The sequence below is a fragment of the Phyllostomus discolor genome, chromosome 6 (genome assembly GCF_004126475.2).
Source record: "Phyllostomus discolor isolate MPI-MPIP mPhyDis1 chromosome 6, mPhyDis1.pri.v3, whole genome shotgun sequence".
NCBI classification, from domain to species: domain Eukaryota; kingdom Metazoa; phylum Chordata; class Mammalia; order Chiroptera; family Phyllostomidae; genus Phyllostomus; species Phyllostomus discolor.
In genome coordinates, this window is record NC_040908.2 from 18,733,554 (window position 1) to 18,758,999 (window position 25,446).

Here is a 25,446-nt window from a genome sequence, read left to right on the forward strand (position 1 = left end):
ATCCGAGCATACCCTGGTAAGAGAACTCCCAGGAATGCCTTCCAAACAGTATCAGACAAACTCTGTGGGGCGTCCAGAAGGCAAGGACCGCTCAATGACTCTGTGGAGTCCTTTGTCCTTTCCCAGGACACGGGGTGGGGGACCCCTGCCTCGCCAACCGTAAAGTAACAATCTGTGTGGATGTGGAGAGCGGCGGCGCGTTCTCTGGCTCCTCGCACGCTTTCCCCAATTTGGATTTGCAGCCTGACGTCACGTCTGCTGGAGATTGGCTGTTCAGATCTGACACTGTGTTCCACCGCGAGAGAAACTTTTTAAAGACTTTGCAGCCGGGGCTGCCTCTGAGCGTCCTGCGCGCTCACGCCCGCCCTCGCCCACTCTCGCCGAATCCCAGGAGCGGCGCCCCCTGCGCGGCGACTCCGCCGGCGGACCCTCACCTTTCACAGCCCGCTGCCCTCGCCCCTCCCCTCCCAGGCTCTCCTCTCCGCACCCCGCCCCCTTCTCTCTGCGGCTTTCGGCTGGGGTCTGGGGCTGCTCAGCCGCCCTCAGAACTTCCTCTCCTGTAACCGAGTTTGCCTCTTCCCCGCCTTTCCCGGGCTCTCGGCAGATCTCGGGGGGATCCTGAGCGCGTGCAGGCAGCCGCACCCGGCGAGCCCCACGGCTGGGGGCGGAGGTCGGGAGCGCCGGCTCGGGCCCGCGATGGCGGGGTCCTGGCTCAGGTGGGGGCTCCTGCTCTGGGCAGGGCTGCTCACTACGTCCGCTCAGGGCCGGGTACGGAGGATCACGTACGTGGTGCGCCCGGGCCCCAGCCTGGCAGCCGGAGCCTTGCCCCTGGGCGGGCCCCCGCGCCCGCGGACCTTCAACGTCGCGCTGAACGCCAGGTACAGTCGCAGCTCAGTGGCTGCCGGGCCCCCCAGCCGTGCCTCCCCAGGGGTGCCGTCGGAACGGACTCGGCGCACGAGCCAGCCTGGTGGCGCTGCCCTGCAGGGGCTCCGGCCACCACCGCCACCGCCTGAGCCGGCGCGTCCCGGGGGCTCCGGCGGGCAGCTCCACCCCAAGCCCGGAGGTCACCCGGCGTCTGTGCAGTTCGCCAAACAAGGCAGGCAAGTCGTGCGATCCAAAGTGTCGCAGGAGACTCAGAGCAGCGGGAGCTCAAGGCTGCAGGTTCACCAGAAGCAGCAGCTGCAGGGGTAAGCCCACACCCCCTCCCTCCCTCCGCGTGCGCGCCGCCCGTGCCGGACTCGGGGGTCAGAGCCACTCCGAGCCTCGCTGGGACCGCGGGCCGGCAGCATGCGCGGTGGGTCGGCTTCTTTTCCCCTGTCGGTCTCTGCTCGCCTTGGAGCGCGGAAGAGCGGACTGCGAGGAAGCCGAGGAACTTTTACCCAGGATAAACCCCGAGTGCATTGTTACTGAGCTGCGGATAAACACAAAAGGCATTTCTGCCTGGGGCGTAACCTCCTGTGCGCGAACCCAGCTCTTCTTAGTAGTTGGGCGTAAACATGAAGTCACTACAACTTAATCCCTCAGCATCAATTAAATTTCTCTTTGCAACACAGTTTTAAATTTTTTTTTCTAGCTAAAGAAAAAAAGCGTTTTGGCTCTTGCCCTGTGTGGCCTAGAACATTTCAACATTCTAGAAACTCTGTGTTTGAGCTTTTCTGCACCTGTGGGGTCTGCCTTCCAGGGGCAGCACGCCTTAGCACCTGCAGAATTTTCGGTTGGAAAGTTTCTGTTATTGGGGGTTCTTAAACATCCTTCCTGAGCCCTCGCCATTAATCACAGGTTGGGAGTGTGGGGGAAAACTAGTTTTGATTAGTTGGTGTTTCTCTTCAAGGGTGGTTCCAGGCATTGTGATCTCACCCCTTCCTGCTTGGGCTCTTTTCTCTAAAACTCAGGTGATGTTTAAAATGTGGGTGCTGATAATATACAAAATATTTTGGCTCTACTTTGGGGGTTAAGGAAACCACTTATTTGGACCTCATTTTCTCCTTCTGTATAGCTCTAGGTTTGCAGGTGTTTTGGCTCTCCCACCCTTTTCTGATACCTGGCCCTTCCCCTTCTACCTGGGCCCCTTTGGGTTGGGCATCCTGGGCGCACAGGACTCCGCGGAAGCCAGAGGAATGTGGAGGCAGGAGGCTGGGCTTGCGGGCGTCCCCTGGAAGCTTGGGCCCACTGGGTGAGAGTGCTGCAACTGCTGGACTCAGGAGTCTTGCTTTGTTTCAGGGTCAATGTGTGTGGAGGGCAGTGCTGCCACGGCTGGAGTAAGGCCCCTGGCTCCCAGAGGTGCACCAAACGTAAGTTTCCATGTTCACAGTGGCCCTGCACGGTAGGCCAAGTGGGGCTGTCCACCTGGGGCTGGCCAACAGGGGTCGTGGGAAAGGGGCTAATGCTGCGCTGGATACCGTGGTGCCGGAAATACAATCCACCCCATTATCTGCAGCTTCATTACCACCCGGGAAGGCCTGCACCAGGGTAACGTGGGTGTCAGTGCCAGCAGCAAATTGTTGCACAGAACCGTGTACCCAAGGTCCCTCTGCCCTCAACTTGGGTATTAGTCACTCGAGTATCAAGCACTCGGTCACACCTGTGAATCTGGAGTAAGGCACAAAATTCCCATTGGAGCGTGTGCCACACGGCAGCACCAATGCAGTTAATTTAAACGTGGATGTCAACGAATGAAAAACCTTCCTTAAGATGATGGCGGGGGCGGGGGGGGGGGAGGAATGGGAAGTAGGAGGCCCTATTTTGGAATAAAATATTAGTAGTTTTTAAAGCTTTCTGAAAACAGCAACCAGAATCCTCATGGCCTGTTACCTAGGAGGTAACCACTCTACTGTTCTTCAGAAGTATGAGGTGGGGTTTCCCGCAGTTAATATACGTGCTCAGCGATGTTTTAGAAGAATGGGTCAATGATGCGTGCAGATCTGAAAATATTTCCCCTATGCATGGTGAAGTTACGGTATACGTTAAAACATATTTTGAGGTTCCTTTTGACAAGTTGCCTCTGCCTGGTGCTAATTGGAAATCAAGAAAGTTTACGTCCGCTCAGAAAAAGTTAACTGTTCTTAGGGGTTCTCTCCTCAGAGGGCTGGAGCCATAACCACAGTGGCCTGGAATCATCCAAAATTTCAGCTGCTTCTTAGTATTCAGCATAATAAGTCAGATTTAGTAATTTGTCTTATGTATGGTTTGGATTTTAAAATCCTGCTGGATGAATTAAAACACATTTTTAGTGCAGTCATTCTGGTGAGCTCGTTTGCTGAGAAATGCCACCGTCCCTGAAAGCAACAGAAGGACTCGGCAGAGCGGCTTTACTGTTGTGAACGGGCGTGTCCAGATGGGTTACGGCCTGTGGTCAAGGAGTGATGGCGGATGTGACCTCGCTCCCAGCCTCCTGATCATGGAACTCAAGCCACGTGATCAGAAATGCTCAGGGAGGCAGGCATTTGAGATTGTCATAATTTGCCACTTCTTAGATTGCCCTTGACAGTACTGCACCAGTCTCTTTCTGAATTTACAATCGCTTGGGTCAAATTGTATACCCTCTTCTCCCTTCAGTAGCTCCTGCTCAAAACCTGACATGATGTGGTTTCCTTATATCGCAGAGGCAGCACCCTTTCAATGGGATGTTGCTGTGTAAAGATTACCATGCTTTTCAGACTATAAGACACACTCCCCCCCCCAAAATTTGGGAGGAATAATGGTTGTTAATGCTGCTGTTGAGTTCTATTTACATTTACATTGGTGAAATATTATATTATTTATGTTATTAAATATGTTGCCATGTTGCCACATTTTTCGCTTCAAATTTTTTTTTCCTATTTTCCTCCTCTAAAACCTAGGTGCGTCTTATGGTCTGAAAAATACGGTAAAAATACAGAGCAGGACTTCAGAGACAGTGGGTGGGTGCTCCTTGATGCCGATCGGAGAGAATGCATTAAGACTTTAAGAAGCCTACTTGGCCAAATGATGCAATCAGGTGCCCTTTCTGGAGAGAGTAGTCCCCCATTTTCAGGTTGCCTGAGGATTTGGGGACCTAAAGATGTTCTAGAAGATCCAGAGATGCTCTAGAAAGACAGCATTCAGATCCTGAGGAATCGCCACATGGCTTCCTGCTTCTCCAGGTGAGAGAGCACAGGGCACGTGTGAGCCTGGGGTTCGCTGGGTGGTCCCTCTGAGAAGCGAGGGGTGCCCAGTTCCTGCAGGGCTCCAGAGGAGGTTGCTCTGCTGATTGAGTCTCACAACACCTACCACAAATGCTTCTGGCTTTTGGTTCAAGTTATCTTCCCAGGTGCCAGAAGGGAGCAGGTAGCCCTTGGGCAACGCTGGGATCTAAGCTATAGCAACATCACTTTCCTTTCGATGGTTTTCCGTCTTCAAAAGATTAGCCTTGCTGCCAAATCTGACAAATTAATTCAGGCTCAAATGCTAGAAACCTAAGCCACAAGTCCTTTCAGGAATAATTGTTTTTAAAAGCAATGCTGGGGTGGGTCAGGGCTCCATCCACAGCGATGTACCTGCTAGATGGATCTGTTTCAGCGGGGGCCTTGCTTTGTGCCTGTCTAGCATGGCCCTCGAGAGGAAGGAGCCTTCTGCCTTCAGATGGGACAGCTGGGGTTACTGCTGATGCTGGAAACCCGTGTCCATGGCTGAGCAGTGTGACACCAGGACAAACTCTTGGTTCAGAAGACTGAATTCAACTCCTCTAGCCTTCACTGGCTGTGTAGTCTTGGGAAACTCATGTGACCTCTCGAACCCCGTTTCCTGTCCTGGAATGACCGTGCTTTAGTCTACTGTAGGATTATTGCAGGTAGCAAGGTGGAAGAGAAGAGGCATGAAAGCCTTGATGAAGCCAGAAAGATTCTCAGAGTTCATTATTGGAACAAGCCAAGTGAATCCTGTCTCACTTCTCTGTTACTTGGTTTTCTTCTTTCCCTGTGTATGGTTCCCCAGCACCCGTCCTCACCATGGTCTTCTTCCTACGGTGGGTTAGGGTTGGGGGGACAGGAAGATGGGAAGATGGGACGATGGGGAAGTTCTGGAGCCCTGACGCATGGCAGTGCGACTTTAGTTAGCAACACTGTCGGACACTGGGCGTTTGCTCAGAGGGTAGATCTTCACGTGTCCTCACCACGAACAGCGAGATGTTAACTGTGTGAGGGGATGGGTATGTGAGTTAGCTTGATTGTGGTGATTATTTCACAACATATCAAAACAATGGCGTATACCTTAGACATATGCAATTATTATTTGTCAATTATACCTCAATAAAGATGAAAAAAAATAAATGAAAAAAGTCAGTCATTCCCCTTCTGTCCTGGCTTTAATTTCCAAGAAAGAAAGAAAGAAAGAAGGAAAGCACTGCGGGTTGTTCCGTACCCCTGAATGATTTATCTTAAAAGAACCTTCCAAGAGACTAAATGTTCGATTATTTGTGTGTCTAGTTCTCCTCATGTAGAAGCGTGCTTTCTAGGAGAAGATAGTCCTGAAGGATTCTCACAAGTCGAACGGAAAAAATCCTGACACCAGTTTTTGTGACTGTAGCCACTTCAGTAAATCCCAGTGAAGTTGAGATTGCAAAAGAAACTGATTTGCAGTCTCCTTCCTTTCTCACTTCCTTATTATGCTAAGATTGAACAATTACACTTGGGTATGGTTTATTGCACTTAAAAATACAAAAAAAAACACCCAATGGCATGTCAACATGAAGTTCCTCCTTAATACAGCAGTCATAAAAATGTGTATGCCCATTTGAATGTATCGCCCAGGGTGCCTCCTAAGGGCCACTCTATTTTAAGGATAATTGAAAGGCTTTAGGTGAAGAATTTCAGTTTACATAGGTCACGTCCAATTGATGCAAAAAGTGTTTCTGTGTAAGAAGTTGGATGCGCCCCTGTTGGTGCGTTTGCTAAAGCCAGGGAGGAAAATGAGGCGCCCCTTGGAGGCAGCCTGGATTGTTTTCAGTTGATTGAAACTGAATTTTAATGGGCCGTGGGTAAATGCTTCCGAAGACTGAGGATTTAGTGAACCTTAAGTTGCAGATCAGAGAGACGTGAAACGAGCCGGCAGCAGACCCGTGAGGGTGGACAATGGATGCGTGCATCCGCAGAGGTGGTCCTGGGGGCTGTCGCGGCCCAGTCTCTCCGTAGGGATGCCCAATTGCATGTTAATGTGGCTTTTCCAGACGCCCTTTGTGTGTGTGGAACTTTAGAAGTTGAAATTACATCAGGAGATGTGCCATTATGGTTATTAATATGGAGCGACTGCTCACAATGATATCAGTTTGGGGCAAAAGAGAGAGTGTCACATTTTTCCTCTTTGCAAAGGGTTAACGTTTATAGGAGGGCTTTGTAACTTAGAAACTTTGTCTTTCAGGTGGGGCGTTAATGTCTTTGCGTCTCCCCATTGTTGCATTTTTCTTTCTTTCTGTCTAAACTGAACCTACCACCTAGGGGTTCTTTCAGTATTTTTGGCCCCCTTTCAGGGTAAATGCAGGCCAGAGAGACATTGTCACTGGCTTTAAAGGGGAGACTGGACTTAGGAACAGACACCACAGAAGAATACTGGAGGGACTAGGGTGAGGGTGGGTTGGCAGGGTGAGGTGGACCGAAGGGAAAAGATGGGGGAGGGCCCGGCGCATTGCAGGCCCTGCTTAAATGCATGGATGGTTCTTTCATTTATTCAACACATATCTGTTTAGCTTTTACCATGTGCCACAAGCTATGAATAGAGGAGAAACGCAGCCAGCTGTGGGGAGGACAGGGTCTGTTTTTACTCACTTAACTCATGGCACAGCAAATGACTTGTTCTCTCCTTAGCATGAAACAGAAAAATCGATATTCCATTGCTTTTCCATTGGCATTCAGCCCACGCAGTGTTGAAAAAAGAAACCCTAAACTTAGAAGTGTTCCTTAATTACATACAGAGGGGACAGAGTTTTGTAGACCCTTGGCGCTTGGAGATGCTGCCCTCGGTGGCATCGCCTAGGAGGGTGTAATGCGGCCAGAGTTCCAGGTGACCAAGGCTGTCTCCCCCATCTCCCCTTTTGGCTGAGTGTTGTGCTAGCTGAGCTCGGGAGTCAGGCCCAGAGCGATTACACACTTTTCGTGTGCCTGCTGTGGCCATTGACAGCTGCTCTGCCAATAGATCTGCAGTGAGGTTTACCATGGCAGCTGCTGGGAGGGCTGCCCCGGCCCCAGAGCTGGGAGCTGGGGGTGGGGGCGGGGTGGGAGGAAGGGGAGGGCAGGCTGGAAAATCTGGTCGTGCTGCACAGACAGCTCGGCGAAGTGAGGGACCCAGAGGTCAAGTTCACACTGGGTCAAATATGTATTCTCAGCACTAGTTAAAACAAACATTTAGGAACCATAAATTCTGTGTTGCAGTAGTACTTCAACCTTGGTTGTGCAGCCCTCCTGCAGCCCCTGGGCCAGCTGGAACGCACTGCCCGCCTGCCCCTGCCTTGCCTGCTTACCAAAACGTCTCTCCGCCCAGTGAACCCGGGGCCCTGAGGAAGCCTGACTTGTTGAAAGGACCTTTGGCAACCCCAGGAGGTTGCTGTTTCTGACCCTGTTATTTGTTGTCTTGGATATTCCAAACAGACCCAAACACGTTTGGGAGGTCAAATGAAACTTTCCTAAAACGCAGATTTTGCTTCCAAGCCCTTCCTAGCAATGAACAGGGCGATGTGGAATGCTAGGGCTGTGTCACCACACTTGCAACACTGACCAGGATGACAGCATGGGCTGAGGGGCTGCCGGTGGGGTGAGGGTGGCTTGTGCTGGGCTTTCCACCAGCAGGGGAGAGCATTTTCTTCCCCTTCACAGCTTCACACTCTGCTGGGGGTGGGGGTGGGGCCGAGAGGCAGGGTGTGATTTATCCCCACCCCTTTACAAACTGCGAGCAGTGCTGAGACCCCACCCCAGATCTCCTGGCCCTTGGTTCACTGTCCTTGCCACGGCCCTCGGCTGCCTGGACGTCCAGTGCTGTGACGTTTGAGGTCTTGGTCTTCCTGGCTCTCCCTCCACACAGCGGTGACTTGGGCTGGCTCTCACTGCCTCAGTTCCCTGGGGGATTTCCCCAGCTGTATCAGTTTGTCATCACAAAGTGCCTCTACCTGGGTGGCTGGGGACAGCAGACGTCAATGGTTTCAGATGCTGGGGGCTAGAAGTCCAACATCAAGGTGTGGGCAGGGCTGGTTCTGAGGGCAGCAAGGAGAGGGTCTGCTTCAGGCCTGCCTTCCTGGCTTGTCGAAGGGACATCATCCGTGTTTCTCTACATCATCTTCCCTGTTTGTATCCATCTTTGGGCCCAAATTTCCTCTTTTTTTTATAAGGACACCAGTTGTATTGAATTAGGGCTCATTCTAATGACCTCATTTTAACTGGATTACCTCTGTAAAGATCCTCTGTCCAGCTAAGGTTCAAATAAGGCCACCTACTAAGGCACTTGGGGGGTCAGGACTCCGACATATCTTTCTTTAGGGTGGAGGCACAATGGAACTCATTACACAAACCCATAAATACTGGGCACGTGGACTTGAGAGGTGGGCTGCTTGGAGGTGGGTCACTCCTCTCCTGGGGTACTTGGGGGTTCCCTAGCAACAACCCGGGGATGGGTGGGCAGTGAGATGGGTGGGCAGAGGCTCGGCTGGCCCTTCCCACACAGGCTGTGACTGTGGATCTAACTTGGCGTCTTCCCAAATGCAGGAGCTCTGGCTGCTCCAGAGAAGAACTGGCTACTTGTGATTTTGGTTACGACCCTGGCCATTTTTACGTGGACTGTGTTAAGAGACTCCAGATAGGCAGTTCTTCAACATGAGTGCACAGCTGGCCACTGGGGGTGCTTGTTACAGCGCTTTACCGAGTCCGAGTCTCTGGGGTTTTGGGGAGCACCCCAGGTGGCACTGATGGAGGTGGCCCATGTTTTGAGAAACAGTGATGCAGAAGGAACCCTCTCCCAGGCAGTATTTATAACCTTTTGTTTGCGAATTTAAGGGCCAAGCCCAACAGTTTAGAAACTTCTTAAGGCAGGGGGTTGGGGGTGGGGGGGTCCTCTAAATACTAGTTTAGCTCAATTTTGGATAGTTCATACGAAGATTGCAGCATATAGGGTTATTTCATCCAGTTTTTTTCTTTAGTTAGTTGAGCGTTTGATAAATATATTTATTTTTACAAGAGCTGGAAAGTTTTGAAATTGTTAACAATATATAGGTGGTAAGATAAGATGGTTTCAAACACTTTGGAACACATCAACTGTTTTTTTTCCACCAACAATTCTATTTTTAACTTTAAAATATTTAAACACACGAAAACAGAAAATAATATATCCAGCAGGGTCCCGTCTGTAACAGCTGCCAGATGTGATAATTAAGCACAGTGATTTATAGATAAGGAAGAGACTAGGGTCTTATCTTGCTCTAAATGCGTGCTTTACTAATGAAGTTTCCTGTCCTGTTAGTGGAGAGAAAATAGTGCATAATTGGTTGGTGTGACACAAATTGGTTGTTTTGGTACTTATGGAAAAACACATCGCAGCTGTATTTATCCGCACATGCCCCTGGGTACCTATTCATTTGCCTTGCTTATTATTAAGGATTGGACGTTTCTGGGAGGCACAGCCCATCGGGCTGTGGGGCCTGGGGCAGGGCTCGGTTGGTTACCCCGTTCACAGCACAGGGGTGGTGACGGTGGGCACCGCCATTCAGAGGCTCGCTGGGGCACCGCGAGAAGCCATGTGTGAGAGGTGCTTAGAGGTTAGGACTGCTGCCCAACAGTCTTTGAGCTCTCAGGGGCTCCGGTTTGGCTCAGGCTCGCCCCCTCCTGGGCGCCCCAGACTTCTACACACTCCCCTTTGAATTTCTCAAATGCCCTGGAGAAAATGGTCTCCCCAGCACTGATTTTACTCTTACTTGACTCCAAGTATGCCTGGACCAGGTAGGAGAGGCACCTGTCTTTTCCTCAGTGTGGATTCTCTGGGGAGCAAGGTTTTCTTTGTGTCATTTTAACACATTGTTTGCAGGTAGTTTTTATCGTGTGCTCTACTACCAGTCAACGTAAAACGTACAAATACGTTTCCCGCATACAATGTGTTAAGTACCCGGGCTCTGTTCCTTGCCATGGTCCAAATGTTAACTGAATTGACTGAAATCGAATTGCACGAGCAATTCCGATTTTGTCGTGTTGTAAATACCGTCCTCTAAATCCAACACAAAGAATTCCGCTTCCTTTGTGTACCTCACCTTTTGGCAATCATTTCTGTTTGGTTTTCTTTCCCCTCTTTTCTTTGTGGGGTTACCCTTGTTGGACAGACACTGCTTGTTCCAACAGCCTTGTGAGGGCACCCCGCCACCTCCATCTGTCCCCTCCGGCCTGCTCTCTGGAGACTGCCCTGGCATGGCCCAGCCTGGGAGACAGCTTTTCCTTTCTTCCTGCCAACTTCAGAATCTTTCTGCTCAGCATCATCTGATAGAGCTCTGGGACTCAGTAAAATGAAGGTTGTGTGATGTGTTTTCCCTGTAATTTTAGATCCCCAAGTACTGCTCTTGGCCCACCACCCTGTTCCCTGTGGCTTTTCCACTCCACCACATTTGAGCAATATTGTTGGCATGGATGTAAGTAAACAGTTTGCGAAGCGTTGTGTTTTGTAAATTAGGAGACGGAGGGGCTGGTTTTTGAATGGGTGCCTTCGGTTCTCCTGGACCAGAGGAGGATGAGTCCTGTGGAGGGATGGGAAGACAGGTTGGAGGAAGGTGTGTTGTCCGAAGTTGGTGCGGTCGGCTTTTCTGAACGAATGACATCCGTTATTCAGAGGTGGGACCAAAACGGCTCGAGGGAACTCTTTGGAGGTGTTTTGCGGGCACATGAACCGAGCATCTTCACAGAGGAGAGAGACAGCACCAGTGAAGAGCCACTGGAGGAAAATAGGGCCATAAAATAAGGAAAATACAATAAGGATATTTTGTCTTTATACACCTGAACGTGTCTATTTTTCGTACAGGATTACCAAACAACTTCAATCTCATGTTTAATCTTGCAAGAACTTTCATTTTATTATTGCTATTAATAAGTTAAAAGTAGAATCCCCAGCCTATCACCCACATATATTTCAGTGTAACACCATATCAGGTGGATAGTGAATAATTCGCATCTTCAAAATACGTTTCATTGTAAAAGCTACTTGAATCAGCTAAGACACACCACCTCACCTTGGTGAACGATTTGCTGTTCTGCTTCAAAGGTGGGGGACTTTCCTCTCTGCCTTTCACTGTGAAGGTTCAAACAGCTCAACGAATGAATTCTTCTGAGACTTTTTAAAACCTAAATAAAGTGCATGCGAGAGTACCATTCGTTACCCAGCCTCATCCAGGTTATTCCTGTGCATGTCGGGCATCCGAAGCCTCTTCTCTCTCGGGGCGGTTCACACTGCGTCCCAGTCGTCCGGGTGTTTGGTGTGAGCTCCGTGAGGACAGGGCGCGTTCACAGCCATCGCTGGGTCTGCGGAGTCTGGCAAGTGCCCGCAGACTTCTGTGGAATGAATGAGTGCATGGATGGATGGATTTGTTTGTTGCACGTTTACAAGCCCCTGTGTACTAGGTACAGGCTCCCAGAGGTGCTAGGGGCACGGGGAAGAAAGTGAAGCAGGCGATAGGCTAAGAGAGTGATGGGGGCGGGAGGAGGCGGGCGTGGTCGGGGAAGGTCTCCATGTGTGATGCGGGAGGGTCTGGAGGAGAAGAGGCTTTTAGGTCAAGGAAGACCAGCACAGAGGCCCCGAGGCAAGGGTAGGCCTGGCCTGGTGCGGGGACCCAGAAGTGTTACTGGATTACTACAGTGAGGGCTGGAGTAACAGGTGATAAGGGAGATGGGGTTGGATCCCTAGTCAGGTCTTGTGGGCGATGTAAGGCCATAAATGATATAATAAAGGGAACTTAGAAATGGGAGTGGATGTACTATTAAGGAATTGGTATTTTTCAGCACTTCTTCGGAGGCCTGGAAAAAGAATGTTTTAAATTGAAAATTCATTTAATCTCCTTTATTGCTATTTTTATGGATGGGAAAAACTGCATATAGAACAGAAAAGTGCTCAAGAGGACAGCAAATTACTGCTGTAGCCTGGCCACTTGCTCGGTGCCCTGACCCAGACCAGCCCCATGCAGAGTGGACCCCCTCCCCACCCTCACCCCCCGTCACCGCCTCCCCACGCTGTGTCCCTGTGGCTCTCTACAGAATGGGGACACCTCCACCAGAGGCCCAAGGCCAGACTCAGGATGAAAGCTCAGGGTGAAAAAAGGAAGAGTTGCTGGTCCCAGCTGTGTTAAAAGGCAAATTATTGGGGATCTTGACATGGTACCAAATACACAATAAAATGCTTAATCCTTTGAATCTGAAGATGACAGTCCCACCGTGGTCACCACGGAAAAGTCGCAGCGATCAGTGAGCATGCGTTAAAGTGAGGGCGCACAGTTTCGGGAGTGCATCTGAATGCTGTCAGGAGGTTTCGTCTGCCCCGCCCCCCCCAATCTAAAGTACCCGTGGTGGGGCGAGTCCGAGGCAGATGCCCTGGCAGCCTCTGCGGGCATCTCGGGCCCTCACTCCCCCTCTGTTCCTGTTTGCGTAGTAAATATTAAACAAGATGTGGCTCATGCAAAAGCCCCCCCAAAGAGCCATATAAACGTAAGGCGATATTGCTAACTAAGTTTTCCTGGCTGTTTCGTGAACGGTCTCTCTAGAACGTGTTGGCGCCTTACTTGTCTTGAACAGTGGAGCGACCCCTTCTGTTTCAGAGGGTCTGTGAGGGTCGCAGGTCTCCTGTGTCAGGTCTTTAAATTGATCGTCCTGGTGACCCATGGCTTATGGTTTTTTCCGGCACCTTCTGGAAGCTGGTTTGAAAATAAGCAAAAATACCTAAATGCCCACTTCAATCCCCCCGCCCCCACCCCACTGCCGTTGGTTTTATTCTGAGCAGAGAGGGCAGGCAGAGATGGGGACCCTTTCTCCAGAGGGCTCTGTTCCTCTCTTTCCTTGTGGTGATAGTGGGAAGGGGAAGGCTGCAAGGAGTAGCTCAGTAATTGGAGGTGAACTAATACAGACGATAAGTAAATTAAAGGCAGGGGCCCTGTTTTTGTTTTACGTTTTATTCATTAGGAAGTTGGCCCACGTAACCGTTCTGTGCGTACAATAGGCCCTCAGTAAGGTTTCTTGATTAATAAGCATTACAAACCATTTTTGCTTCTCAGGGAAAGAGCAGCTGAAATTCATTTAAATCAGTGGATACCGAGATTATGTTATTAGCCAGTTCCTTTTGTTAGGGGAGAGTGAATAAGTAGCAAACCTCCCCGCGGAACAGTTCTTTAAAGCTCAGTTTTGAGTGCTCAGACCACCTCATTTTGCCCACTCTGTGTGCAGACTGCTTTAATGGCATTTCGCAGGCCCAGTGGTTCTCAAGGTGTGGTCTCCAGACCCAGGGCAGCGGCATCACCTGGGGACTTGTCAGAATGCAGATCCCTGGGCCTTGCCCCAGACCTCCTGCATCGGAACCTGGCGTGGGGCCCAGCACTGTTCGCACAAGCACGCCGGGCGATGCTGATGCAGAGTTTGAGGAGCACTGCTCCAGCCTAGTCCGTCTCCTTCTCTTTTTCAACATCCTGCTGCTCCCTTGTTCCTGTGTAGGGTCAGAGAAATTGTCCCCTTGGGCTCCGAGTCCCGCTGGGGGTGGAGGTGGGGGGCAGAGAAGCCATTCTGCTGCCCAGTGAGTGTGAGTTTTGTAACCTTTGGGCCTTCCTAGTCATTTTCTGTTCTTGAATGTGGACGATGCTCAGATTGCACTCCTCCATATTCTTTAAAGCTGCATTTACCCGGCCGCAGGCTTGGACCTCCTGTGCGTCACAACCCCCGTGGGATGTGGGACAAATGCAGGCTGTGGGCCCCACCCTGCCCCACCACAGTGAGACACCCGGGGTGCCCTGACACCCTCGTTTTCTCAGGCACCCAGCCAACCTCTCCACACTGAAGCCGAGGACTCTGGGCTTCAAGTCGGTCACCAAGATGAAAGATGTCAAAGGCAAGGAAGGATGGGGGAGGTATTGCAAAGTACCTCAATTAATCAGTGTAACAGTGGTGAATGTGACATTTTGCTGTAGAGGTGGGTTCCGTTGCTCTTTTGCAAACTAGTTTAAAAGTGGAATGAAGAGCAAGTTCTTGTCCAGGGCACGGCCTCAGGGTTGGCAGCAGCGACGCTTTCTCATGTGACGATGAGGAAGTTCAGACAGAGGGACGGGGGACTGCGCAGCGCTGCCCAGCCATTCTTTGAGGTCCTGCTGACGCCATCCTGGAAGTCACTGGAGGAATGCATCAGATGTTTGGAAACAGCCCAGCCAAGAATTTCAGCAATGACACACTGATTATTTAGGAGAAGAATGGCTCGTTCTGAGACTAGGAGCCTTGGTAGAGGGGGCTGAAGAAGGAGCTGGTTTGCTTATCCTGTGAAATAGACTGTTTCCCTCATTACATACCTTTTTTTCTTTCTGCAAAATAAATGCAAAGAAACTTTACCTGAGTATTGAAGAAATATTAGGTCTTTTAGTAATTCCTGTTCCTCTCTAAGCAGAAAGATTTTTTAAGTCATCAGTTATTATTACTATTTATTACCTTGCTAAAAGTAAATATTGTATCCTTTCTTCCCAATGTAAGTATGTAGCGATTTCCAAAATGTTGTTTTTGATGAAGTGCCCAACTTTGAGCATTGGTGCTCAACTTTTGTAGAGACTACATTTGAGGAATTGCTTTAAAAAAAGTCAGTTCTCCTTCAATCTGTGTGGGCAAACACTTAAAACAAAACAATCGCTACCATTTTTATAGCTGAGTTATCTCTGTATATATCATTTCAAGTCACTAACTTAAAAAATTTTATTTTAAGTTTTTTTAAACGGACTTTTTAAAAAGATTTTATTTATTTATTTTTAGAGAGGGAAGGGAGGGAGAAAGAGAGAGAGAGAGAAACATCAAATGTGCGGTTGCTGGGGGCTGTGGCCTGCAACCCAGGCATGTGTCCTGACTGGGAATTGAACCTGCGATGCTTTGGTTCACAGCCCGTGCTCAATCCACTGAGCTACGCCAGCCGGGGCTTCAAGTCACTAACTTTTCATGAAGTGCCTGCTATAGAGAAGGCATTGTTCTGGGGCCCAGGAAGATGCTAAGACCTTGCTCAGTGGAGCTGACAGGGTGCCCGTTTCTGAAAGAAGGATGCAGCTAATTTGAGGGTTTCTAAGGGTGGTTCCAATGATCAGTGGCAGGTGAGAAAAGGTTCTTTTGATCCCTCCTATGCCTAGTACATGGTATGTACTCAATAAGTATTTTTTAAATGAATGAGTGAAGGAATCTTTCATGTCTTTCTCATCTTGTTAGGTTAGATCAATTAGTTGAGTCTTGGCAACCCAGAAGATTGAGTTCGAATTGTCCATGTATATGAGAGAAATTCAGACTCAGCAGCTGGCAGAGGATCAGCCAGGGGATTTAGGATGAGGAGATGGATTGGCTGGAGGGTGATTGGGAGGGAGTTGGGGCCTAGTGGAGCAGAGTCTGTAAGGTGTGGGGGTTCAGGGGGTGGACCCCGAGGCTGTGTTAGGCAGGATCCTTTGGTTGTGAGTGAAAGATACACAGATTGGCTAAAGAAAAAGAGGCTGCTTATTGCCAGGTAGCTGGGAGGCCTGAGGTTTATGCCAGCTTCAGGCTTTGTTGGATCTAGGCATTTGAATGGTCATATCAGGACCAAATTGGTTACATAATTTGCAAATCTCAGTGTGAAATGAAAAGGTGGGAACCCTTGTTTAAAAAAAAACAACAAAAAACATACATTAATCTAGCAGTAGGTTAAGTGTTAGCTACTGTGGATTTTCAAGGATGAATGATAACAATCAAGTGTAAGTCCTGCATTTGACCATCTGGGAGCTGCCTTGTTGATACAAAGCTTATGGTGTTTGCACCCGCTTCCCCTGTATGCAGATGACAAACCACTCTGGCCAGTTAGCTCCCAGACTGTCTCATCTACCATGCTTTCATGGTCTCCAGGCATTCTGCAGCACTGGGCTGCCGTACTGCTAGAGCACGCACTTAACGTTCAGGTTTCAACGCCGTGATGACCGTGTATATGGAGACAAGGTGAAGGGTATGTGATATGTAGATGTGTGTGTGTGTGTATGTATATATGTGTATATATATATATTTTAGTGTGATTTCAGTTTCAGAAACCTTTCTCTCAAGTTCTAATGGATTTCTATTTTGAAAATTTCACTTAGAAACACATGGAGTGAGTTTCCCCAGGCTTAACGCTGTTGGGTTGGAGCCACATTCTTCTTCACTGTTTGCTTACATTGTTTACATGAAGACTGGCATCTGGGTCTTCAACCACATTTCCATGCATTTGGATGCTTTTCATATAGGTTTCCTAAAATATGTTTTAATCCTTACTTGAGGACATGTTTATTGATTTTAGAGAAAAAGGAAAGGACGGAGGGAGGGGGAGAGAGAGAGAGAGAGAGAGAGAGAGAGAGAGAGAGAGAGAGAGAGAGAGAGAGAGAGAGAGATGACATATCAATTCATTGCCTCCCCCCAGCCTCCCCGACTGGGGATTGAACCCACAACCTCGGTGTGTGCCCTGACGGGAGATCGAACCTGCACCCATTTGATGTATGGGACGACGCTCCAACCGAGCCACCCTTTCTGATGGGCGTTTTACAAACCGTTACACGGATTTGTGCAGGGGAGCGATCCTCAGACTACCTCGACTGGTTCACAGCCCGGCACGGCAAAGCTGCTGTGCGGAGAAAGGGTCTGTGTTTCATTAGTCAGTTTGATGACTCAGGATTGTGACTGTGGTATTGTGATTCTACCTGTCTGTGCAGCATTTTCATCTGGGTGGGAGACGTGTTGACTAAGCTTTTTGGGTGACACATAAAAAAAGTGCACGTAAGAGTTTTCCCTGGAGAAATGAGTCACCCCTTGAGCTGCTCCAAGGCTGTGGGGTGAAGACCTTTCTCCGGGGAGCAGGGGCGTCGGCTCATCTCTCACAGACAGATCAGCTTACTCTTACTTTCTAAGGCTGCAATAGCTGCTACCCCTGGCGCAAAGGAGAATCTCAGGGTTAGCCCAGCTAGCTTTAGCAGAGTTTTGAAAGTGTGGTGACAAAGTCGTGACTTAAAAAGAAGACAGCGCTTATTTTTCTTTTGCTTGAATGCTACGCGTTTTGCTTTTTTATCTCATATCACTGGCTAAAAGTTACAGAACAAAATACGATCTCAGCTTAGCTTATCTTTCCTTTTTGGTATTTGCCCACACAGATACCTGCAACTGCAGAGGAGTTAAGCCAACACACTTTTTAATGGTCCTCAGGTGTCTGGAATAGCATTAAATCATACTTTTTGGTCCATTACACACCATTATTATTACTCACAAACATTTATGATTCTAAGGAGATGGATATTTTTTCTTGACTAATAGTGGTATCATTTATCTTTTCAGTAAAGCTTGCAAACGAATCGTCACCTGAACTGTTAGGACATTTAACTGGCTTTGGCTTTGGAACAAATTTTAAGATCACACAGAGACTTTCGTGGCAGCAACAAGGGTTTGGGACCAGAGGTTGCACTCACTGGCTTCTGTGACTTTTTATCGTTGTACGATTGCAAGGTTCTGTGACACGCTGGCGCTCGACTGCGTGACCTGGGGCGAGGCTTCAGGGAACCGATTTCAGTTGTCATAACGTGACAGAACACGCCTGCCATCCGTCTGCAGTGGGCGTCCTGACCGTGGGGAGCTGGTGGCTGGGAATCCTGTTTAGAAATGACCTAGGAAGTCAGTCACCCGGTCCAGCCACCCCATCCTCATCCCAGCCCAGGAATCTTCCAGGCATCTCTGCCACAGGCCGCTTAGACTGTACTTGAATCCTTGTAGAGACGAGAAGCTCACTCCTTCATGACCACCCCTTTTGTTTCATAGACAGTCGATTGTGAAAAATAAAATCGATGCTGAGCGGCAGTGTGCTTCCTTGTAACTTCCATCAGTTTGCTAGCGTTGTTAGTTTCCACTGGCAGATGACAAGAAGAGCCCTTACAACAGTGGTCGAGGTGGGAGAATCACATGTCATTTCTGACTTCTGTGTTTCCTCGGCAAGCTTCTCCTTCATAGCATCTCACAGCATCTGCCCAATCCAGCAAGTATTTGCCGAGTCTTAGTCCTATGCCAGGCACTCTCTCAGAGCTAGGGTGGAAGGCACGGGACACCAAGATCTGTGGTCCCTGCCACCCATGAGTACACTGCCGTGTGAGATGGGCCGGGAAAGCACACAGATGGATGCAAGAGGGGAACGAAGTGCCGCCCGGGGTCCCGGGGGGGAGAGTGATATCCACCCAGCACAGCTGCCTTGGGCGAGCTGCAGAGCAGGGTCCTGCGGGAGCTTAGGTGGGTGGGCTGTTTCTGCAGGAGAGTCTGGGAGAAGGGCGTTCTGGGCAGACAGACCTGTGTGAACAGGGCCCCAGGGTGGCACGCAGGACTTGTGTCAACAAAGCGGGGGTCTGACTTGTTCAGCCCACGGGATGCTCGTAGAGGAAGGGACTGCGGTGGTGAGGGTCGAGCGGCAGGCTGAGCCTTGAGCTGGGAGAGGCTTGGTCCCCTGCCTCGGTCATCTGTCTGACATCACCACGATGCCACTGCAGGAGCTCGGACCTGGGCTTGAATCCAGACACCATCACAGGGCCTCTGCATCCCAATCTGAAAATGATCCGTGCTCACTGTAAGGACTGCAGGGCCTGGCGGTGAGGAACCCGGCGGAGGCTTGGTTAGCGACAGCTGTCAGGATTTCGGGGAAAGGAGGGAGCCACATGAGCTGATCCTGCAGTGGGGTGCCAGGCATTCTGCAGAGGAAGACTCTGCAGCTCAGGTCAGAGAGGAAGGGGAAACGACAGGGGTGGCAGTTGGGCAATGGGAAACTGGGGACAGAGATGCTGATTGAGGAGGCAGAATTGGATTTAGTATTTTGGGCAGGAGGAGGAAGAGAGACCTCACCTCAGGCTTTAGTGGAGGAAGGAAGGAAGGAAGGAAGGAAGGAAGGAAGGAAAGAAGGAAGGAAGGGAGGTAGTAGATAGGTAAGAAGGGTGACTCCGTGTTGGGTATGTTGAGGCAGAGGTCCTCCAGGCAGAGAGAGACCGGGCCTGGGACTGGCCGTGCAGGTGGGGAACTCTGCCATGAGGGGAGCTCTCCCCCTGCCAGGAGTGAGCTGGGGACATAGGTGGGAGCAGGCGTCTCGGAGCCTGCAGTCCAGCCTTGCATGTGGGCAAGAGGAGCCAGAACCAAAAGGCAGCTCATTTAAAAGTAAAGAAAGGAATGAATTCAAGAGACAGTGAAAGGAAAGTTGGCAGGGGACAGCCTGACAAATGATTCCCAGTGTCTCAGCATTCTTCAGAGGAAAAAAACAATACAACCATCACACTGTTTGTGAGCTCGCGCTCGTGCGCGCACACACACACACACACACACACACACACACAATTGCATTCATGTATACAAGTTCATCTATTGTTTAGGCCTGCTCGTTTCCTCAGAAAACCCTTCAGGAAATCTTCTGCTCTCCCTGAGAACATGTCTATATTTAGAAGACTTTTAGGGAAAGCCCATTGTTAAATCTTCCTTTACTGGCCAATCACTGAGAGACCACACACATGTCAATCACACATCCCTGTAAGAAGTGGGCGGTGGGAAGAATGTTGCCTGTTTTGTTCTATTGAAGACCACGAGGTGTAAACACTACTCCGTCCTTTGTGACCCTGGAGGACCCAAGAAAGGCGGAGCTGGAGGGGACCACCGGCCCACCTCCCTGTGCAATGGAGAGGAAATGGAGGCCTAGAGCATTGTGACTGGTCCAGGGTCACACAGCTCGTTAGGGGCTGGAAGCTAGCCATTCCTGCCAGGCCAGGACCTCGGGGCTCCATGCCCCAGGGGTCAGCCCAGACAAAAGGGGTCTTCAGCTAGGAGTGTGTGTGCACGTGTGTGCAATTGTTCAGGGCTCATCCACTGTAGCGTTTGAGAGCTAGATTGTGGGAGAGAGCAGTGAAGGGCCTGAGGGATGATTGCAATGCCCCATAATTGTTAGAACTTTCTACCCTGCGTCCCACGGAGGAAAGTGCTAAAACATGAGGCGTGAACTCCTTGTCCCTGGAGGTCTATTTAAGTAGACACTGCATATCTACCTGCCCAAGCTAACGGGAGTGAACATTCACCGAGAGCCAGTCCTCTGCCTGGCACAGCTCTGCGTGTGTTCCAGGGATTACGCCTTGTTTTATCCTCTTAGTGTCTTTGTGAGATGGGCATGATTATTACACTGAATTCACAGGTAAGGAGACTGAGGTGCCAGAGGTTAAGAACCCGCCTGAGGTGACACGGCCAGGGAGCAGCGGAGACAGGATCATACCTATCTTTCGACCCCATGGCCTGCATGCTTCTTCTGGTGCTAGTGGTTCTCAACCTTTGCTGTCCATTGCAATCTCTTGGGAAGACTTTTAAATATTCCAGTTCTTAGGCTAACTCCCAAGCCAGTTGAATCAGATTCCCCAAGGATAGGTAGGACCTTGCAGGAGTATTTTTAAAAGAACCCCTCAAATGGTTCCAACTCTACAAGGTCGGGAACCACTGAAGTCCACCACGGCTGGTGGAGTGCTTTGAGGCCAGTGCTTCTCAGACTCCTGGGGGCCACGTTAGATTGCAGATTCCGCTCCAGGAGAAGGTCTGGGGTGGTCCCAGAAGGCTGCATTTCTTATAGGAGCCTGTGATGCTGTCTGTGCTCCTGGGTCTTTGCGTGTCCTTTATTGGCTGAAAGCTAATCATCCAGGCCCCTGCTGATGCCGAGATTTTACGATTGTTCAGTCAGAACTGTCATGTATTTATGACCTTACTGAGTCAGCTGTTTGCTGAGTGCATTATCCCCTGTGCTCTTGACAACCCCCAGAGGAGGTATCATGTCCCCATTTCAGAGATGAAGGCGTGGAGGCCTTCTGAAGTTTTGCCAGAACCCGAACTGGAGTCTTCCGCACCTTTCTTTTCTGACCGGTGGGTCAGGTGTGGGACCCTCGAGAAAAGGCCGCCAGGAAGCCCAGCAACTGTTCTGGTCCCCGGCGGCCTTCTCCCTTCCTGGCATTGACCTGGGGGTGATTTGTGAGAGAGGTGTCAGGTGTGCCGTGGTGGCACTCTATGAAGTGCGTTTGGGAGGTTCAGATTCTGTTTCCTGGGAAGTTGGCTGTCAGTACCAGAAATGCTCGCTGCAGCTGCCGGACGCACATTCTGGACCCGAGTGTGCTCCCTGGCTGGGGCACCGCACTAGTCCCTGGAGAGGCTTGTGCAGCCGTAATGCTTGGGCCCCTCCCAGGCCGAGGAATCCACGGCTGAGGCCTGGAGGCCTGTGTCTGCAAGCTCTGCCACTGCTCTAATGCACGCCAAGATTTAAAAACCATGGGCCATCAGCCTGAGCATCCCTTGGATACTTGTTAGAAATGCAAATTTGGGGGCCCCACCCCAGACATACTGAATTAGAAAGTGTAGGGGTGGGCCCAGTAATCCGTGAGTTGATTCTGAACTTGGAGAACCACGAGATCTTTGCTACTCAAAGTGTGAACGTGGACCAGCACTTCAGCCTCGTCTGGGAGCTTCGTGGGAACGCAGGGCCTAGGGCCCGACCTCAGCCTGCTGAATCGGAATCTTCACTTTAACCGGATCAGTGCGCTGTGCACCCTAATGTTTGAGAAGCCCTTCCCCACACAGTGGTCCTGCCATTATAATCTGAGAGGCCTTTAAAAGTATACCAATGCCCTATCCCTACCTGAGGCAGTTAAGGCAGAGTATGTGGGGTTGGGTAGGGCCTCGACATCTCATATTTAAAGTTCATCAGGCAACTTGAGTGGCGCACACCTTGCTGGGACCCACTGGTCTAGGTGTTGCTGGGCTGTCAGCAGCCTGGTCTCACACCTGCGGGGGATAAGACTGCGAAGAGGAGCCAGGGCCCACGTCATGCCTCCTTCCTGCTTCTCCTGCATCCCAGACTGTGACTGGGGACCCAGGCTCCAGAAGGGAGGGCTTGGGGACCAGCCGAGAGGACTCCGTGCGTAAAGGAATCAGGAAAGATAAACACTGTATAAAATGTTCAGACAAGAGAGTGAGAGCTTGAGGTGGGGGGTGGCGGGAGATGCACCGACAGCAGAGGGTGGTAGGGGGTATGTGAATTAGAGGGGTGGAGTCCGTTACCTGGCCTCAGACCACAGCGCTTCTCACACCCGATGCACAGAACCACCTGCACAATGCAGATTCCTGGGCTCTGCACAGAGGCCCAGGGTCAGCAGGGCTGGGGCAGGGCCCAGGGATGCACGTGGTTAACATCTCCCCTAAATGACTCCGGTGTGAAAGCCCGGGGCCCTGCTCTGAGCAGCGCACTGTGCAGAGGCTCCCATGAGGCTGATCGTCAGGATTAGGTGGAGAAACTGGAAAATCCAGGCCCCAGGCCCCATCCCCAGCTCTTCTGAGTCAGTAGGGCTCGTGGGGCCCTGGAGTCGGCGCGTTTAACAGGCAGCCCTTGCCTGTCAGACTGTGCTCTCAGAAACAAACCCTCAGGATTCCGTGGAAGTGGATCAGGGCCCTTCAGGGGAGAGAGAGTTAAGAGAAAAACAACGCGTGTGGAGTGGGTGGGTGGGTGGGGCTCAAATACTCACTCTGCTTTATCTGTTTCGTATACTATGCTTCATCATAAAATGGCATCTGAAGAAAGGATTTAGCTATTTGTAAGAGTTTGCAAGGGAGTCACGGCCACCCATTGCTGTAGGACCTCTTTGAGGCTGGCAGCATTCTTCCAATTCAGGACAGCTTCTTTGTCTGGTGACCACCCACCCTTCCTGTCCCTTTGACCTTCGATCCCTGGGCTGCCTCGCACCTGGCCTGTGATGCTTACCATCCTGAGTGACCCGGACCTCTCTTGTATCACGGGGTTGCCCGACTCTGCCTTTTGCCCCAGTACCCAACTACTCTGCAGCTAATGGAAAACTGGTCACCCCAGAAATGCCCTTGGCATAGACCACAGTACCTTGAGATTGTAGTACCAGTGACTCCAAAATATGACCTCAGCCCTCAAAATTTTCTGTGCTTGTTAAAGCACAGATTTCTGGGCTCTGCGTGTCGGAGCTGGGGCACGAGAACTGGCATTTCTAGTGAGATCCCAGGAGCTGCTGCTAAACCAGGGGCCACACTGTGAACTCAGGGACCGCCCAATGACTCAATAGTGTGGATAGACTTGGGGCCCAATTCTCCTGCTGGATGAATTTTCTCCTTGGGTGGCTTTTCCTTTGGTGTTAAAAGTATATGAGAGGAAATGGCTTGCCTGAAGAGTAAACAGTCGGTGGCATGAAGAACTCAGTGTAAATTAGGGCTGTGGCTCAGTCTCGTTTGCACTACTCACTAGGTTTTGCTCAATGCACCCGCCCTGCTGACAACCATTTACAAATTTCCTGGTGTTTGCAGGAAAGTGCATTGCGGGGTATTCCCTTGCTACTTGTCATACAGACCCTGCCAAAAAGGGTTGTGGCTGTGAAAAGGACCAGGCAATAGCTTCTCGTTGCCCAGAGCTTGGTCAGGCCAGAGCATGACAAACCATTGCCGAGCCCTGGTTATCAGACAGATAAATATTTTCTCTTCCCTGAAACAAGTAGTAAAAGAACAAGTGTCCTGTTTTGAATCATCTTTTGAAGGACTCCCCTCCTTAGAGCTCCACACCCTTGCACAGACCTGGGCCTGAGAGGTGTCCTCCCAGTGGCCAGGCAGACGCAGACAGGCTCCTGGCCCCGCTGTCTGGGTCGGAGGTTATCGCCAGTCACTGGTGGGAAATCCCCGTCCGTGGCTGAGTGGTTGGGCCGGGCCAATGACTGTAATTGTTGTTGTGTTAGAAAAAGTAGCCCTCGAGCTGCTTCTGTAGTGGTTCAGCTCTGCCGTGGAATAGACGCAATTTCAGTTTTCAGCAGTACACCTGCGTGACACCACTAACTGCTCTTGAACAAAGGCAGAGGTTTAGTTAATAAGGTAATTACATTGTGCAGGTGGTGGGCCCGTGTCTGTGGGCTGGTGAAAAGAAAATGGGTGTGTTTCACGTTCAGTGGGGTGGGGTCAGGCTAAGCCACGTGCCCCTTTCCTGCTGGAGAGGGTGGATGGGTCTGGAGAATGAGGATGAGTATTTCCAGGTGAGTTGAACATGGCGGCTAGCAGGCGGTGTTGGGAGTGCCCGGGAGAGGGGTAGGACCAGTGTCTCTGCTCCACGGCGCTCTTGCGGGTGATTATCCTGCCTGCTGAAGGAAATAGAAGAGAATCAAAAGCATTAAAAGAGGCTCAGGGCATGACATTAAAAAAAAAACATCCTTAGCATTGTCGCATTCGGAGGTCTGTCCTATTCCACACTGGGCTGATACTTTAAAAAAAAAGAATTTAAAGAGAGAGGAAGGGAAAGAAGAACAATTGATGTGAGAGAGAAACACTGATTGATTGCCTTCAATATACACCCTGACTGGGGATCAATCCCACAACCTACGTACGTGCCCTGACTGGGAATCAAACCTGGGCAGGTATACAGAACGGTGCTCCAACCAACTGAACTACGCTGGCCAGGGCTAGGCTGACACTTTTGAATCATTAGATTGGGTTTTATCCTTCCCTCCTAGATTCACAACAGGAAGAATAATAAAAACGACTAATTTGGGAGGGTTTTCTGTGTTCCAAACCCTGTGCTAGTTGCTTAATACTGGGCTGACTTATAGTGAAGTTACATCATTTAGTCCCTTAATGAACTTGACAGGCCACAAGTGCTTGGCAGAGGGAGCGAGACTGTTTAAAGAAAGGAGTGGTGGCCTGTTCAAACACAGAAAGACATTTTGAGAGACAGTATGTTGGCCCTCCTAAATACTGGGGTGGCCAAAAAGTCCCTTTAGTTTTTTCCATAAAATAAAAGACACATTTTTCATTTTCACCAGTAACTTTTTTGATTTGGGTGTGTTGAGTATGTCGGTTATCTCCCACTATTGGCTTCTAGTGGGTAGAGGCCAGGGGTGCTGCTAAACATCTTCCAATGCGTAAGACAGCCCCATGGCAAAAAATTATTTGGCCAGAATGTCAGTAGTACCAAGGAACTTCGCAAACTGTTTTTGACACATTCGATCAGTCTCAGTACCTTCTCCATACGTTGCACAAGTCTTTTTTTGTGTTTCAACCTTTTTTGAAATAATAAAGCACAATATGCTGAAAATATTGCTTTTTCTTCCATCTTCAACATTAAAGTGGCTACACAAAAATTCACTAGTTTTGATAAGTTTTTTAAAATTTTATTTTAATCGTTGTTCAAGTACAGTTTTCTGTCCTTTACTCCCATCCCAGCCCACCCTCCCAT

The 25,446-nt window shown here is 50.1% G+C and overlaps 1 protein-coding gene across 9 annotated transcripts in view; it reads left to right on the forward strand.

The window, feature by feature from the left end:
- The first annotated feature begins 28 nt into the window (after positions 1-28).
- The window catches only part of LTBP1 (latent transforming growth factor beta binding protein 1), a 365,380-nt gene continuing 339,962 nt past the window's right edge, over positions 29-25,446 (forward strand). For 3 of the 9 annotated variants that reach the window (XM_036027828.1, XM_036027832.1, XM_036027836.1), the window contains exons 1-2: positions 280-1,187; positions 2,221-2,291. In XM_036027828.1, the coding sequence (XP_035883721.1) occupies positions 697-1,187; positions 2,221-2,291 (562 nt within the window). In that variant the 5' untranslated portion in view covers positions 280-696. Of the gene's footprint in view, positions 1,188-2,220; positions 2,292-25,446 lie in introns of all 9 variants that reach the window. The other 6 variants (XM_036027835.1, XM_036027837.1, XM_036027834.1 and 3 more) reach the window with 5 other exon arrangements.